The sequence below is a fragment of the Trachemys scripta genome, chromosome 7 (genome assembly GCF_013100865.1).
Source record: "Trachemys scripta elegans isolate TJP31775 chromosome 7, CAS_Tse_1.0, whole genome shotgun sequence".
Lineage (NCBI taxonomy): Eukaryota > Metazoa > Chordata > Testudines > Emydidae > Trachemys > Trachemys scripta.
The window spans coordinates 68,712,312-68,729,835 of NC_048304.1; the positions used below are offsets into that span (position 1 = coordinate 68,712,312).

The following is a 17,524-nucleotide window of genomic DNA, read 5'->3' on the forward strand; positions in this document are numbered from 1 at the left end:
AAGCCGGTCCAGTCCGGCACGGCGTACTGGCCTGTACCGGTTTACTTTCACCTCTGCTTCTATTATAAACCATGATTAACTTTGTAAGAATCTATTTATTGTGTGTATTCTATACAGTGTATTTCATATACATGTATCCCTCTTCAGTTTTGTCATTCAAAGCACTTCCTTGTCAGACACACTTTTCTCCTTGTTCCTCCTCTAAATACTCATGCTGAACATGAGTTATAAAGGTTTCAGCTTGTGCATAGAGTTGAACATGTGCTCTGACAAAGGGCAGTAAATTAGCCATTTAGCAGCCTTGTAATATTCAGTGTAGTGCATACGTAACAATAGACATTGCAGTCCTTCACTCTCCTGGACTGAAATTTAAAACAACAAAATGTTTGAAAATGCACACTGGAGGCACTGAAGTTATGTTAGATCAGAGGTGAGCAAACTATGGCCCTTGAGCTCCCGCTGGGAAGTGGGGTCTGAGGCTTTCCCCACTCTGGCGCTCCCTTCTCTGGCGCCTATGCGTAGGGGCAGCCAGGAGGCTCTGCACACTGCCCCCGCAGCTTCCATTGGCCGGGAACCGCAGCCAATGGGAGCTGCAGGCGCGGTGCCTGCAGACAGGGCAGCGGGCAGATCCGCCTGGCTGTGCCTCCGCGTAGGAGCCGGAGGGGGGACATGCCTCTGTTTCTGGGAGCTGCTGGAGGTAAACACTGCCTGGAGCCTGCCTCCCTGAGCCCCTCCCATACTCCAACCCCCTGCCCCAGCCCTGATCCCCCTCCCGCCCACTGAACCCCTCGGTCCCAGCCCGGAACACTCTCTCCTGCACCTCCAACCCCTCATCTCCAGACCCACCCCAGAGCCCGCACCCCAACCACCAATTTCGTGAGCATTCATGGTCTGCCATACAATTTCCATACCCAGATGTGGCCCTCAGGCCAAAAAATTTGCCCACCCCTGTGTTAGATGCTTCTCATTTTGTTGTTCATACTTTAATCATTGTCAGGCTGCTTAAAGACAGGCAAGGGAACATTACAGAAACCGGACTAGAAAGCATGGTAGTACATGTGATCTATATTAGGGGTAATTTCTCTTCCATTTGTTTCTTTTTCTGTACTTTCCACTTATTTAATTTTGTATGGTAGCCTCAGAACATGTAACCCATGACTCTGCTGCACAAAGATGTCAGTGTGAATTCAAATGGGCTTGTTTATCAACAACAACCATTTGTATTGTATCTATTTTTGCTGGTTTAGTCATTTTACCCAGCCTTTGTCTAGTACTTAATATGATACCACACTTGGTTCATTGTAGCAAAAGCGTCAGGGTTCAAACTTCACAGAAAAGGGAAGATCTGTGTAAGTAAAACCGTATAACACCTCCCTGGATCACAAGAGCCGATTGGGACTATGCCTAACCATTTTACCAAACCATTAAGTACTCTCTAAGAGAATTGTCCGTGCAGAACAGATAACTTCCAGCAGTTGATTGCACCTATTCCTTTGAGTTATGTAATAACATGACCTCAGAAGTTAAGTTTTGGGGCAGATTGGGGAAATGGACACAGAGGATCAGTAGTGTTATTCCTCCCACCAGAGTTTTGTGCTAGTTGCAATCAGAACCTCTCTGTGCCACCTGCTGTATGCTGGCCAGTGTCGCACCATCCCAAACACCAAGGTTCATGCCTTCATCAGCTGTTTTTTTCTGAATCCATTGTTTGTATTATAATTGGTATGTTAGTGCATCATGCTGCCTTTCTGTAATTCCAAGCATTATGCCGGGCAATGCTACTGCCACCACCCCTTTGATACTACATAGGAAGAAGATACATAGCCTGGGTCCCTTCAGTCTTTATTCTACATTTATTGAGGGATAGGTCCTCAAAGTTAACTGTGGTCTCTCATTTTTAATCTAGAAAAAGGAATTTCTCCTTTTTTAAGCCCAGCAGCCTTGCATGTGTATTCAGCTCTATCAATGCATCTAGTGACACGTCACACTCTCTTGCTTCCGTTCCATATAGTTATTAAGAAAGAAGAGGACTGCCCTGAATCTTGCGCTGTTAATAAGCACCGTGCTGAATGTGAAGAGTGTGGTGGAGTAGGAGTGCTAACAGGAAAATGCCAGTGGAGACAGGGAAGTGGAAAAGGTACACACTTATGCTGCGTAATTGGCCAGATTGGCACAGCTCTATTGATTACAGTGTAATTGTGCTGATCTGTTCCAACTGAAGAGCTATCCCAGGGTATTAAACTACCCAGAACCTATGGTATAAATAATACACAAATTAAACCTGCAGAAGGGAGGAGAGCAGAGTTAAGGGGAAGTGGTCATTAATTCAGTCCCTGAGGCCTACCCATCACAGCACCTGCAGGTACCAAATTAGCAATCACTGGGAGTGCAGAAAAGAATATGGCCTATGGGATGCTACGTAACCCTTTGCAATCATAAACTGAATTTGGAACAGCTCAAGTTCTACAATATCCCACCAGCAGATACTGTCTGGTACAAGAGAGGTCTCAGTTGGAAATCGTTATCCAAAACTTGAGAATGTGTGCTCTGTAACACTTACAACACATTGCTTATGTGACAAATGATGGTATTCTTAAGTATTCCATAGCAAACTTGATGCTTTACTCCTGCTCTTTCATAAGTATCACAATTTCTCTCCAACTATTTGTAAACCTTATGTTCAATCACAAGCTTGTGAAAATATGTTTAAAGAGAGATCATCCATTTTTAAAAGCCAAACTTTGTACTCAGGATGTTTCACCTACCTTTGTTGCAAATGACACCTAAGATCACCATAGCTGAAACTGACAGCGCACAAAGGGCTGTCAAATGCACCAAGTAAATAAACTGAAAACCCAGTGAAACACACACTCTTTTTTATCGCTTTCAGTTATCATCATCTTGCAGGTTAGCTGTAAAAACAGCAGGTAAAGAATTTGTAGACAGAAGTTTGATTATTTAATAAAAATAAAAAAAAAAAAACCTGACGGTGTCCCCTGTGCCTCAATGTGTCAACATGCACCAGCAGAGTGCAATGAACTTCTCTTCAAAGCATTGTGGTATTTGGACTGTTGTGCGCTTGTATGTTCATAGGAATCACCACAAATTATTCTACCTGCACGCCAAGCATCAGGACTTGTCCAGATGGCACCTGTGACATTATAGAGAGCAAAGATCCAGCGGTGTGCCCTCAAGATTGCACAAGTATGGAGTGTTTTAACGTTAATATCAAATATAATATATACTGTAAAATAATAATTGGTATGTTAAAGCTGTGTTTGGTCCAAGTTCTGCTTTCTTGTTTCCAGATCAGAGCCGAACTAGGTATTTTTGCGCCTGAGGCAAGAATATAAAATTGCGCCCTCCCCCAGGGCCGGCAATTCGGCGGTGGGTCCCTCAGTCCCTCTCAGAGGGAAGGGCCTGCCGCCGAATTGCTGCTGAAAAATGAATGAAGGGGCGGTGGTAGAGCCTGTGATTTTGGGGGGTCAACTCATGATTTTTGACTGCTTGGGCTGGTAATGTTGCTTACAAGATGGTCTTTGGTTCCAGTCCAGTTCCAATCCCGAGAGAGACTCACAGGTTAAGAGAGGAGGGAGGTGCTGGATATCAGCAGTGGCCACTAGGGATCAGCATGTGTCCTGAGAATGCTGGGAGTTCAGGTTTGCAGGGCAGGATCAGGGGTGGCAGGTTTGTAGAAATTTTGGTGGTGTCCAGAACCCCGCCCCCTCCCCCGTCCAAGGCTCGGGGCGGGAGTTTGGGTGAGGGAGGAAGTCTGGGGTGCAGGCCCTAGGTTGGGGCAGGGGATTGGGGTGCAGGCTCTGGGAGGGAGTTTGGGGATGGGAGGGGTGCAGAGGGATGGGGTGCAGGGGTGAGGGCAGTGGGTTGTGGCTGCAGTTGAGGGGTTTGGAGTGTGGGAGGGGCTCAGGGCGAGAGTATGGGTGAGGGCTCTGTCTGGGGTTGAATGGGAGGTTTGGGGTGTGGGAGGGGCTCAGGGTGAGAATAGGAGTGTGGTGGGGTGAGGGCTCTGGCTGGGACTGGGAATGGGAGGTTTGGGGAATGGGAGGGGTTCAAGGCTGGGGCAGAGGGTTGGGATTTGGGGGGATGAGGGCTCTGGCTGGGACTGGGGATAAGGTGTTTGGGGTGCTGGAGGGGCTCAGGGCTCGGGCAGATGGTTGAGGGTGCGGTGGGGGGTGAAAGCTCTGGCTGGGGGTGTGGGCTTTGGGGTGGGGCAGGGCTGGGGATGAGTTTGGGGTGCAGGCAGGCTGCTCCGGGACAGAGGAGGACTCACCCCAGCCCTTTCCTGCCTCCCCAGCAGCACACTTACCCCCACCACTGTCACTGCATGTGCTCCTAGGGCCCCCTCAGGTCCAGGAATCTCCCTCGCCTCCCCCATGGTGGGTGCCGGGGGGGCACTGCGTGCGCCTCCTCCCCTGCTGTTGCCCCTGACTGTAGCCTCACTGGGGGTGAGGGATGGGGCTGCCTCCTTGCCCAGCATGAGGCAGGAGTGGTGACTGCGGGCGGGGGCAGGGCCCCTGTGCTGCTGGAGGGTCCCATTGGAAAATGAAAGGGTCTGAAGGGGAAGGGCAGGCTCGCAGTCTGCCCTGGCGACCGAGATGGGGGGCACTAGGACCCTGCGGCAGCAGTTGCTGCAGGGGAAAGACAAGGACTCTCTGCTTCGGTGCTGGGGAGGGGCGGGGGGAAGCAAGTCATAGATTCATAGATTCTAGGACTGGAAGGGACCTCGAGAGGTCATCGAGTCCAGTCCCCTGCCCGCATGGCAGGACCAAATACTGTCTAGACCATCCCTGATAGACATTTATCTAACCTACTCTTAAATATCTCCAGAGATGGAGATTCCACAACCTCCCTAGGCAATTTATTCCAGTGTTTAACCACCCTGACAGTTAAGAACTTTTTCCTAATGTCCAACCTAGACCTCCCTTGCTGCAGTTTAAACCCATTGCTTCTTGTTCTATCCTTAGAGGTAAAGGTGAACAAGTTTCCTCCCTCCTCCTTATGACACCCTTTTAAATACCTGAAAACTGCTATCATGTCCCCTCTCAGTCTTCTCTTTTCCAAACTAAACAAACCCAATTCTTTCAGCCTTCCTTCATAGGTCATGTTCTCAAGACCTTTAATCATTCTTGTTGCTCTTCTCTGGACCCTTTCCAATTTCTCCACATCTTTTTTAAAATGTGGTGCCCAGAACTGGACACAATACTCCAGCTGAGGCCTAACCAGAGCAGAGTAGAACGGAAGAATGACTTCTCGTGTCTTGCTCACAACACACCTGTTAATACATCCCAGAATCATGTTTGCTTTTTTTGCAACAGCATCACACTGTTGACTCATATTTAGCTTGTGGTCCACTATAACCCCTAGATCCCTTTCTGCCGTACTCCTTCCTAGACAGTCTCTTCCCATTCTGTATGTGTGAAACTGATTTTTTCTTCCTAAGTGGAGCACTTTGAATTTGTCTTTGTTAAACTTCATCCTGTTTAACTCAGACCATTTCTCCAATTTGTCCAGATCATTTTGAATTATGACCCTGTCCTCCAAAGCAGTTGCAATCCATCCCAGTTTGGTATCATCTGCAAACTTAATAAGTGTACTTTCTATGCCAATATCTAAGTCGTTGATGAAGATATTGAACAGAGCCGGTCCCAAAACAGACCCCTGCGGTACCCCACTCGTTATGCCTTTCCAGCAGGCTTGGGAACCATTAACAACAACTCTCTGAGTATGGTTATCCAGCTAGTTATGCACCCACCTTATAGTAGCCCCATCTAAATTGTATTTGCCTAGTTTAATCGATAAGAATATCATGCGAGACCGTATCAAATGCCTTACTAAAGTCTAGGTATACCACATCCACAGCTTCACCCTTATCCACAAGGCTCATTATCCTATCAAAGAAAGCTATCAGATTGGTTTGACATGATTTGTTCTTCACAAATCCATGCTGGCTGTTCCCTATCACCTTACCACCTTCCAAGTGTTTGCAGATGATTTCCTTAATTGCTCCATTATCTTCCCTGGCACAGAAGTTAAACTAACTGGTCTGTAGTTTCCTGGCTTGTTTTTATTTCCCTTTTTATAGATGGGCACTATATTTGCCCTTTTCCAGTCTTCTGGAATCTCTCCTGTCTCCCATGATTTTCCAAAGATAATAGCTAGAGGCTCAGATACCTCCTCTATTAGCTCCTTGAGTATTCTAGGATGCATTTCATCAGGCCCTGGTGACTTGCAGGCATCTAACTTTTCTAAGTGATTTTTAACTTGTTCTTTTTTTTATTTTATCTGCTAAACCTACCCCCTTCCCATTAGCCTTCACTATGTTAGGCATTCCTTCAGACTTCTCGGTGAAGACCGAAACAAAGAAGTCATTAAGCATCTCTGCCATTTCCAAGTTTCCTGTTACTGTTTCTCCCTCTTCACTAAGAAGTGGGCCTACCCTGTCTTTGGTCTTCCTCTTGCTTCTAATGTATTGATAAAAAGTCGTCTTGTTTCCCTTTATTCCCGTAGCTAGTTTGAGCTCATTTTGTGCCTTTGCCTTTCTAATCTTGCCCCTGCATTCCTGTGTTGTTTGCCTATATTCGTCCTTTGTAATCTGTCCTAGTTTCCATTTTTTTATATGACTCCTTTTTATTTTTTAGATCATGCAAGATCTCGTGGTTAAGGCAAGGTGGTCTTTTGCCACATTTTCTATCTTTCCTAACCAGCGGAATAGCTTGCTTTTGGGCCCTTAATAGTGTCCCTTTGAAAAACTGCCAACTCTCCTCAGTTGTTTTTCCCCTCAGTCTTGATTCCCATGGGACCTTACCTATCAGCTCTCTGAGCTTACCAAAATCTGCCTTCCTGAAATCCATTGTCTCTATTTTGCTGTTCTCCCTTCTACCCTTCCTTAGAATTGCAAACTCTATGATTTCATGATCACTTTCACCCAGGCTGCCTTCTACTTTCAAATTCTCAACGAGTTCCTCCCTATTTGTTAAAATCAAGTCTAGAACAGCTTCCCCCCTAGTAGCTTTTTCAACCTTCTGAAATAAAAAGTTGTCTCCAATGCAGTCCAAGAATTTGTTGGATAGTCTGTGCCCCGCTCTGTTATTTTCCAAACATATATCCGGATAGTTGAAGTCCCCTATCACCACCAAATCTTGGGCTTTGGATGATTTTGTTAGTTGCTTTAAAAAAAGCCTCATCCACCTCTTCCACCTGGTTAGGTGGCCTGTAGTAGACTCCTAGCATGACATCTCCCTTGTTTTTTACCCCTTTTAGCCTAACCCAGAGACTCTCAACACTTCCGTCTCCTATGTCCATCTCTACCTCAGTCCAAGTGTGTACATTTTTAATATATAAGGCAACACCTCCTCCCTTTTTCCCCATCTATCCTTCCTGAGCAAGCTGTACCCATCCACACCAACATTCCAATCATGTGTATTATCCCACCAAGTTTTATTATCCCAATAAGTCGGGGCCAGGAGACACTTGGGGGAGGCACTGTTATAAATATCTCCGTGCCAGCAGCTTTTTTTTTTTCTCTCCACCACTTTCTGCGCACCCCCGGCTCTGTGTGCCCGAGGCAAGTGCCTCACTCGCCTCGCCCTTGTTACGGCACTGTTCCAGATCCTTTTTAAAACAGTGCATACATTAAACACACACATCTATATTACAGTGTTATAGCTGATGTTTAAGTTGTGCAAAGTTCAGAGTTATGAGCCCAGTCTTCCGTCCTTTAGAGTCAATAGCCAAACTCCGATTGAATTCACTCAGAGCAAGATTGGGTTTGTCTACACTGTGTCTTAGCCTGCATCAGCTGAGGGGGGAGCAACTTCTAATGTGCACCCACATGTTGCACACTCACTGGCCCAAAGAACTTTAGTGCACGCCAGCAAGGTCCACATGGGCCAGTGAGTGCGCAACATGCTGGTGCATATTAGAATTTACACCCCAGCTGATGCAGGCTAAATCACAGTGTAGACAAGACCGCGGTAAATCTAATTCTGCTTATGAACAAAACATAAACTTTAAAGTGGCAGAAATGCTTAAAATGATCATGGATATTTTACTATCATCTGCAAAAATCTTCACTGGTGATAAGTGGAATCAGCTGTCCCTTTACAAGCAGCAAATGATGTGCTCGAGGCTGCCTCCCTAAAATCTGTAATGTTCAACATATGTAGTGGCAGATGGTTTGCTTGACAGAAGGCTGAAAGGAATGGAATCTTATTAGACAATAGAAACAGGCAAGTAACACAAGCTTTCAAGATGTTATGTACTGTATGTATCTTGTTAATGCATGAATTGAGAATGTTGTTATGAGTTAGCAGTTCAGGACACAGGGTTGGTGCTCAAAGCCAATATGTTCACAGATGGAGAAATTAGTGCATTTCAAGAGTTCAGATGTGCTGACAAGAGCCATTATCTCAGCTTTTATCCGCAGAAGGCATTTATTTGGCAAAAGCAAACAACATATAATAAAATCCTGAATGTTGTAATGCCAAGTATGTTGTGTACATAAGACAGCTGCTAAAATATTTATTTTTATCATTCATCTATCATTTTGATGGGTAGGCACTTGGCGCTTAAATCCCCAAAATTATACATACGTGCACACCCATATGCACATATTATATGTGCCACTTGCAATGGGACCCTACAAAAAAGCTAAAACAATTGGTTCCACTGTTGTCACCATCAAGCACAGGCAACCTATTTACGTTCTAAATAAGGTCATAGAATCATAGAAGATTAGGGTTGGAAGAGACCTCATCAGGCCATCTAGTCCAACCCCCTGCTCAAAGCAGGACCAACCCCAACTGAATCATCCCAGCCAGGGCTTTGTCAAGCCGGGCCTTAAAAACCTCTAAGGATGAAGATTCCACCACCTTCCTAGGTAACCCATTCCAGTGCTTCACCACTCTCCAATTATCCAACCTAGACCTCCTGCACTGCAACTTAGACCATTGCTTCAGGTTCTATCATCTGATACCACTGAGAACAGCCTAGCTCCAGCCTCTTTGGAAACCGCCCATCACCTCCCCCACTTCAGGTAGTTGAAGGCTGCTATCAAATCTTCCCTCACTCTTCTCTTCTGCAGACTAAATAAGTCCAGTTCCCTCAGCCTCTCCTTGTCACGTGCCCCAGCTCCCTAATCATTTTCATTGCCCTCCGCTGGACTGTCTACAGTTTGTCCACATCCTTTCTGTAGATGCCTCAGTACAGTATGTAATTACTTTAGAATTATCTCTACTTTAATATTTAAACTGTGGTGGGTTTTTTGTCAGGGCTGGCTGTGCCATGTGAACCCCACTAAGAGGTTCTGAAGGATTTTCACTGGACTAATCATTGCAGGTTCAGCTGGGAGATTTAGGTTCTACAGAACCTGAACTTCAAAGAAAATCTCGGTGCTGGATTCAATCTTGTTTACTTACTTTAGTGATCAGTGGTAGTGTGAACATCCAACCTTCTCTGCTCCTATCTAAACTGCAGTATTTGTTTTCTGATCTTCTGGAGTGACCACATGGTCTTTCAGCTTTGGGGAAGGGTGCTGGGGAAGGGCCCCAGTTTATAGGATCTGAAGGCAGGGTAGAAAGTCCCTGCTCTCCATCAGACAGTGAAAACAGCTGCTGATTGAATGAAAGGATGGGCATAGAGACATAATGTAATCTGTAGCACCGTTGGTAATCTGTAGAACAGCCAGAGTTTCCCTAGTAACTGTGCTCTAGCTAGAGTAAGCTGCATTGGACCCAATGGAGGAAGCCCCATTTATATCCAGAGTGGAAGTGTTTTTTCTCTTGCTGTCCTATGCAAGGAGACACTTCCTCCGCTCTCACAAAGAACTTTTGGAGTAGAAGCAGTTGTACTTATCTTATGTTATCTTCCCCCACCGCCATGAGCTTGCAAGATCGGGGAGCAATCAGTGCTCACCTCTCCAAGACAGAGGAATAATTAGGGGAATTAATTTAGGTCCCATAGGGGACCAAATGACAGGTCTGGAAACACCTATGTTTTCTGGAACAGGTTCCAGCTCTGATGGGGTTGACCTAGCATAGTCTCCTAAATCACATGCAGTTTAGCACATGTGGACTCTTGAGGAAAGATCTCTCAGACTGAGGTCCTATATACTCTGCAAGAATGCTGAATTCCCATTGCACTTTCCCCATGCAAATTAGAGGGTTGCCCTCATGTCATTGGCCAAAACATCCTGTTCCCCAATTTTGAGCACATTGCTTTACCCACCCATCCTCCATCACAGAGACAGCTGCATTCCCTTATGGAAAATCCTTGTAGGATTTAGTAGAAAATCATAACCTTTCTAGAGGATTTTTTTATCCTCCTGCAGAATTTAAGAAAAAGTTATATCCCTGGTATAGAATTCTATAGGATGGTTTAAAAATATAACTATAGAAATGATCTCATTCTCCATTTTAATACCTGTAATCTCATAGAATCATAGAATATCAGGGTTGGAAGGGACCTCAGGAGGTCATCTAGTCCAACCCCCTGCTCAAAGCAGGACCAATTCCCAACTAACTCATCCCAGCCAGGGCTTTGTCAAGCTGGGCCTTAAAAACCTCCAAGGAAGGAGATTCCACCACCTCCCTAGGTAATGCATTCCAGTGCTTCACCACCCTCCTAGTGAAATAGTGTTTCCTAATATCCAACCTAGACCTCCCCCACTGCAATTTGAGACTATTGCTCCTTGTTCTGTCATCTGCCACCACTGAGAACAGAAACCATTATAGAACCTGATTAAATTTCTATAGAACACAATTGATTTAATCCTATTAAATCTTAGGGATGTAAGGCACTATGTAGATGAAAAAGATTATTTCTACTGATAGTTTCTGTATGGAAGTGTGTTTTACAGATTTTAATATGATGATTTCAAAGGAGCCTGATTCTGCAGGAACTTTGCCAATTGGAAATCAGGCTAGCTCTGCACATAGGGTGGTTACATACAGTGTGTCCTTATGCTAAATAATAGATTATCCTAGACAATAAAACATTCATTTACAGAGTTTTTAGTGCTTTCATATAGTGCCTCTCGACAGAATATTAAAAAACACTTTGCGAAAGTTGGTATCATCATCCCCATTTGAAGATGGGGAAACTGAGGTGCAGAGTGGTTAACTGATTTGTCCAAGATCAGAGCAAATGGTTGTCAGAACCAGGAATATAACCCAAGTATTTTGACCCCCAGTTCCCTGCTGTAGCACTAGACTGCTGTCTCCTACATATATAAGGCACACAACAGTAACAGAGCAGTAGTGGGAGAGAAAAATTAAACTAAATAAGAGAAAATTTTCAAGGAGGATTTTGGATACCTGACAAGGCAGAGAGAGGTCAGATGATGAGTTGGGAGTGGGAATAAACATTAAATAATGGATATACATATTCAACATTTAAAGGCCATTTTAAATAAAGGAAGTATCCACACATACAAAGTAAAGACATAATCCAAAATAAACTGTGTCCTACATCTTGTCTACCATATGTAAGTCTATGAACCAGGATCTTCTATAACAGCAATAATTGCTAATCAAACCAGTGAGCCCAGAACTAGTATTCAAGCAGTCTTTGAGTTCCCTAATCTCTTTACATCAACCCCCAAGAGATCCTTTTTCCATTTTTTTCACCTATCTTCATTTTTACTGCTTAATCTGAATTGCATTGTCAAATTTCAAATACTTAGTAGGGTAAGCCCACAAATACCCATTAGTGGAATGAGCTGTTGAGCTTTACCTTTTAACTACAGCTTGAGAATCTGAGCTTGTGTTTGTATTTGATTAGATGGAAACATCATTGGTGGTCATGAGAGAGGCGCTCATGGAATTAAATCAGGACATGGGATTTGTTACTGCTTCCCAAGACAAAACTGTTACTGTGAGAAAGATGATATTAAAGGTAAGTCTAAAGATTATTTAGCTGGTTTTACAGTTACCTTGCTCTTGTGATGCTAACCTTTCCTACTGTATACAATATTCCTGTCTTTGATACATAAAACCATCTAAACTCATTTACATGTTGCTGGGTAATGTTCACGTTCATGGCCTGCCAGTGTACAAAGCATTAAGAAGGGAGCTCCTGGATTTGGACATTAAGGATTCTCCATGGATTTTGTCCCTGTGTTCTTGGCATAGTGTCCCCTCCCATCCAGTGTTGCACAATACACTGGTTGGCTGACCCACAATCCCCAGAGGTGGCTGCATTTCAGTGGAAATGTACCATGGACTCGTGGTCTGAAATTTTCAAAGGTGGTTAGGGGATTACTTTCCACTGGACTTGAGTTAAAAATCTCAACTACAGAACTCAGAGATGGAAAAGACAGTTGTGGAAGGTGCTAGAATCACCTTATCCATTCTCCTGGGGATAGGATTGCTACCTAACCTCTTGCTCTGTTTTCAAAGGAAGGCAGAATGGGAGCACTTGCAAAAGGGGAAGTAGTGATTGTTTTCTAATGAGCCTTCTCCATGAAGGACTTGTGGCACTGGACAATATATTATAAAGTGAAAAGCAAAAAACAAAATGAAAGCAATAATACAACTAAGAACCTCCCCACCACCACCCTTGTGAATATAGAGAGGGGTTCCCATGCAGGAAAAAGGGGAAAGGGAGACTTGAGAATACTTATAAAATAGTTATACGTGATCCTGCCTCAGTGCAAGAGGATAGATTAGATGGCCTTTCGAGGTCCCATCCAACCTTACGTTTCTATGATTCTAGGATAATATACACTTCTGGGGGAAATGTTACTTGGTAGAGAAGTGGATCTGACATGGATATCAAGGGGATTGTGTGCCTAGGGTCTGCGTGGTGTTGGCAAGTGAATATATGAAGTCAGATGAAGTCAGTACCTGCACTACTAAGGGATGTAAGACTCTAACTAAATCTAATTACAGTTTAAGAGGCATTTAGGCATGCAATTACCCACAGACCTTGGGGAAAATGTAGGATTTTGCAGCTGCACTGGGTATATTTGCAAGTGCAGCACTATTGCCTTTCTTTGAGAATTAGATCCAGGGTTTTAGTGTAGCTTATGAAATGACTGTTATAATGTAAATTTAATTCAAAACCTTTAAGTAGATGCTGTTGTGAATGGTAACTAGCTACCAAAGGGAGTGTGTGGAAAGAGATGAGATGGGAAAAAATTGAAAACGAAACCAGCAGAACTGTAATCAATTCCCCCTCTGCCCACAGAGCCGCTGTGTGATGACGTGTGCAAGACTGTGATTGCAGGGGCAGTTCTGCTCTCCTTCATTATCTCAGTGCTGCTCTCTTCTTATTTCATCCATCGTTACCACAAGAATTCTCCAAAACCACCAATTGCCTCAGCGGAGATGACCTTTCGGCGCCCAGCCCAGTCCTACCCCATCAGTTACTCTTCTACAAATGTCCGTCGGCCATCTCTGGACTCTATGGAGAACCAGGTGCCTGTTGACACCTTTAAAATTCCTGTAAGCTTTTATATTTTACGCTTTTAAATTGCGTATTGATTTGAGTTGGCTTTTTTGTTTTGCCACGAATTGGGCTTTCTAAGGAAAGTTGTGTGTTGTCTGCTGTGGTAGTGCTCCAAACCCCCATTTTGATGTGAGGATGCATTGTGCTGGACAAACATTTAAGGTGAAATTCTGGCCCCATTGACTTCAGCAGGCCTAAAATTTCACTGTTAGTAAGAGAGAGGCCTTCCCCCAAAGAGGTTGCAGTCTATGATTCAAATGAAATTAAACAAAAATCACCCACATGGAGGGAATCTCTAACGAATGCATGGTAACTAATCAGATCATAACTTCCTGCACAAGCCAACTGCATTTTCTCTTACTGTTAGTAGTCTAATCCCTTATTTCTTTTGTCATTGACTTCAGTACAGGGTTAGACTAACTGAGGTTAAACTGATTGTCAATGTTTACAGACTATTTGCTAACCAATATCTCTATCATGAGGATAAATAATAGTAGCATCTAGCCCATAAAACACTCTTTGCTTGTAGATTTCAAATCATTTTTGCAAAGGAGGCCAGTAGCATTATCCTCATTTTACAGGTGGGGAAACTGAGGCACAGAGAGGTGAAGTGACATGCACAAGGTCACACAGGAGGTCATTGGCAGAGTGGGGCAAAGAACTCAAGTCTCCTGACTCTTAGTCCATTGCTATCCACTAGGAAACACTGCCTCCCTTGAATGTAAGGTAACACTATCTAGTGGTTTAAGTACAGACCTGGAAGTGAGAAGACCAGAGCTCTATTCCTGACTCAACTACTGACTTGTAATATTTTCTAGGGCAAGTCACATCATCACTCTACGTCAGTTTCCCCATCTGAGAGACAATGGTAACTTTCTGAAGGATTTCAAATTCTCAATGAAAATTGTCATGTACTACAAATGGAAAGTATTGAATTATTTATCAAATACGGAGCAGTAGCCTGATATCAGCTTTGCATGGGCTATTACTGTACCATTCATTTGTATAAAATTTCTTGTAGTGCAGTAGTTTGATTGTGAGCTAACTGCCCCGGGGTATGGAACTAAATAATTGTTCTACTGGAACAAACAATTGGATTCAAGTAAACTAGTTCCCTGGAAAGTCTGTGGCTAATAACTTTTGTTCCCTAGTACTGTCATTACTGGCTACTCCCGTTTGCAGCTAGCTGTACAATTTGCACTTGCACTGTAAAAATTATGCCATTGTTTTAGTAATATCTTCCAGCATTCAGTTGGATTGCACGTGCTGCACTGTGGAGCTTGAACACAGGACTTTATTTTAATGCATTGACTACATTTTAATTTATATGGTAAGATTCTAGTTAAGGGGGGGAATGCTAATATCCTGGCAGTATTTTATTTCATGGGCTAATTGTAGATGGCCAGAAATTATTGTGTAAAAATGCAAACAATCAATGGGTTAAAAAAAATCCCTAAGAAAATTCATCCAACAAACATTACATAAACTGAGGTTAATGGCTCCATAAAATCTGGTATCAGCTAATCTCCAATACAGGATTTTCCTTGGGCGTTGACTTACAGCACCACACTAAAACCCTATTACCTTAATTTCACTTATAAAGCTTAGTTTAGGGTGGGTTTATCTGCATACTTTGAAGGCTTCTCCCTTCCCTCCCCCCAGCCCTTTAATGCAATTTCTGTTGTTTGATTATACTGTATGTAGGATGCCTGCCAGCTTGTGCGTTTTTATTTATTTTCTACCTGGGGCAAATAGGATGGTGTCTGGAAAAGTCCTGTGCAGTGAAACACTGACCTCTTGTCTGACCCATATGGCAGCGTCTGATGCATTTGGATGTTAGATATTGATGCCTTCATAGTAGCTTGTACTCTGTTTGCTTTTATTTCTTGGTTGGTTTATACATTTTGTCACTGTTCTGTGACTGTAAGGCTCAATAGCACTTCGTACAGATGGATTGTTGTCTGTGATGAATTCTTAAAGGAAAACCTCCTCCCACAAGTTACACAGAAATGCAAGATCAAATATGCATACTTTATTTTGAAGGTGAGCATTTATTCAGTCAGTGTTTCATTTGTACAAAAAAATCTCAGGTAGGCCTGTAAACATCATCCATATTGATAGGCTGCACCTAGTGCCTTTTTATCTAGAGGAAATTTCTAGCTTATTTAAAAATGCTTGCAAAGAGCTTTTAGAGGGTGTTGCAGAAGAAAAAGTCTGTCTGATAATGGAACAAAAACAAAGATTAATCAGATAACTGAACATAATGTCTTCCCTGAAATATAATACTGTATTAAACCTTTGTGATTTGAGCTACCAGTCAGGAGCTGGCCCCTTCTGTCTCATAAGATAGCCCCTTCTATCTCATTTTATCTGATAGGATTCTTTTTTTTTTTTTTTTCTCATACAGGAGGATCCCAAATGGGAATTCCCCCGGAAGAACCTGGTTCTAGGCAAGACACTAGGAGAAGGAGAATTTGGAAAGGTCGTCAAGGCAACAGCGTTCAGACTCAAGGGGAAAGCAGGCTACACCACGGTGGCAGTGAAAATGCTCAAAGGTACATTTCCCTGAAATGATTTGAAAGCTATCTGGGAACCTTTGAATCTATTTCACAAGGGTCTAGTGTCCATGCAGGAGGCCATCTGGGGGCAGGCCCTGACAGCGTCCTGGCAGCATTTCCTCCAGCATTCTATTTATGTACTGACCTATTCCCGTTGAAAGAGAGAGTGCCACATTGATACAAACAGTAATTTCCAAAGGCCCTAGCTTGTGCTGTGCAAGGGCAATGTGAGTTACTGTGGCAAATGTATCTCATTTAAGTTGTCATTAATTGAAGCATCACAAAGGCTTTTTAAAACTCTGCACAGCTTTTTGTATTAATCTATCTCAATTTTTCTTCAAATATTTTTAAGTAGATCATTTGTGCTAGATACAAAGTGTCTAGAGACAGAACAGACCTATTAAGCTATCCATCTACTTCCCTGCCTTTGCCGGATTGATCTGATGTATTTACTTGATAGAGGTGTAGTCTTCTGGTTTTGAGCAAGGGGCAGGAAATCCAAGAAGCCTTCAGCTCTTGTAGGCTGGCCATGGTCAATTCACTTCATCTCTCTACTTAAATTTTCCAATCTGTGTAATAGCGGGTAATATACTTACCCAGCTAACACAGATATAGAAAAAAGCAAATAGGCAGTTTGTAAAGCACTTTATATACACGGGGTGAGATTTTGAAAAGCTCTCAGCCTTGCTCTAATTATGCCACCATTAAAGTCCATTTGAAAAACTCTCATTTGAAGTCCGTGGAAGCAAAGCTAGGCCGATGCTGAGCTGACTTTTTTGAAAACCTTACATGAAAAACCCTATATAATTGTTAAGAATTATTAATTTAAGACTATTGTTTTATCCAGTTGAGTTTTTTAAATCAAAGAATCTGAGGCTACAGAGTTGGAAGAAAACTTACACTAGACAAACTCTGATAAGAAGGGGGCTCCTGTATCCATCTATCTCTACCTATTGTACTTTCTTTCATTAAGGAAACTGATCCATATGTCCTTCTTTTCAAATCCAGCTATACCTATCTTTCTCCTACACATGCCACCTTAAAAAGGAGAGCAAAGTAATGAAATAATGAGTTGGCACTTTCTGTATACCAGACCAAGTACCACCATATTCCCCCAGTGAAGCCAGTGGTAGGCTTTGGTTTATGCCACATTTCACACCTAATGGCTACATCATCTGGACCATATCACTGAGATGGGAGACCTTGGTCACAGGTCAAAGAAGGCAAATGGAGGCCTTTAGATCACATAAGGCCCCACCAGGACTGACCTTGTTGTTTTGACAGAAAGGTAATTTTAACTGCATTGTCCTGAAGGATGATGTAGAAATGGAAAGAACAGAGACAAAATAACCCTGCTTTGTGTTAGAATCTGATACTACTTCATAATGGTGTGTGGTCCCTATATACCAAGGAGATAAGCACCCTAGGAATATGAGAGAAGCAACAAAAGTATTCAGAAATGCTTCTGGGTAGAAGAGTTCTTTCTTTTGGTGGGGAGCAAG

The 17,524-nt window shown here is 43.3% G+C and overlaps 1 protein-coding gene across 1 annotated transcript in view; it reads left to right on the top strand.

Annotated features, from left to right (window-relative positions):
* The window catches only part of RET (ret proto-oncogene), a 56,237-nt gene that overhangs the window by 18,011 nt on the left and 20,702 nt on the right, over positions 1-17,524 (top strand). The window contains exons 8-12 of the mRNA XM_034776850.1: positions 2,012-2,137; positions 3,094-3,204; positions 11,797-11,910; positions 13,204-13,460; positions 15,872-16,019. Of these exons, the coding sequence (XP_034632741.1) occupies positions 2,012-2,137; positions 3,094-3,204; positions 11,797-11,910; positions 13,204-13,460; positions 15,872-16,019 (756 nt within the window). The remainder of the gene's footprint in view (positions 1-2,011; positions 2,138-3,093; positions 3,205-11,796; positions 11,911-13,203; positions 13,461-15,871; positions 16,020-17,524) is intronic.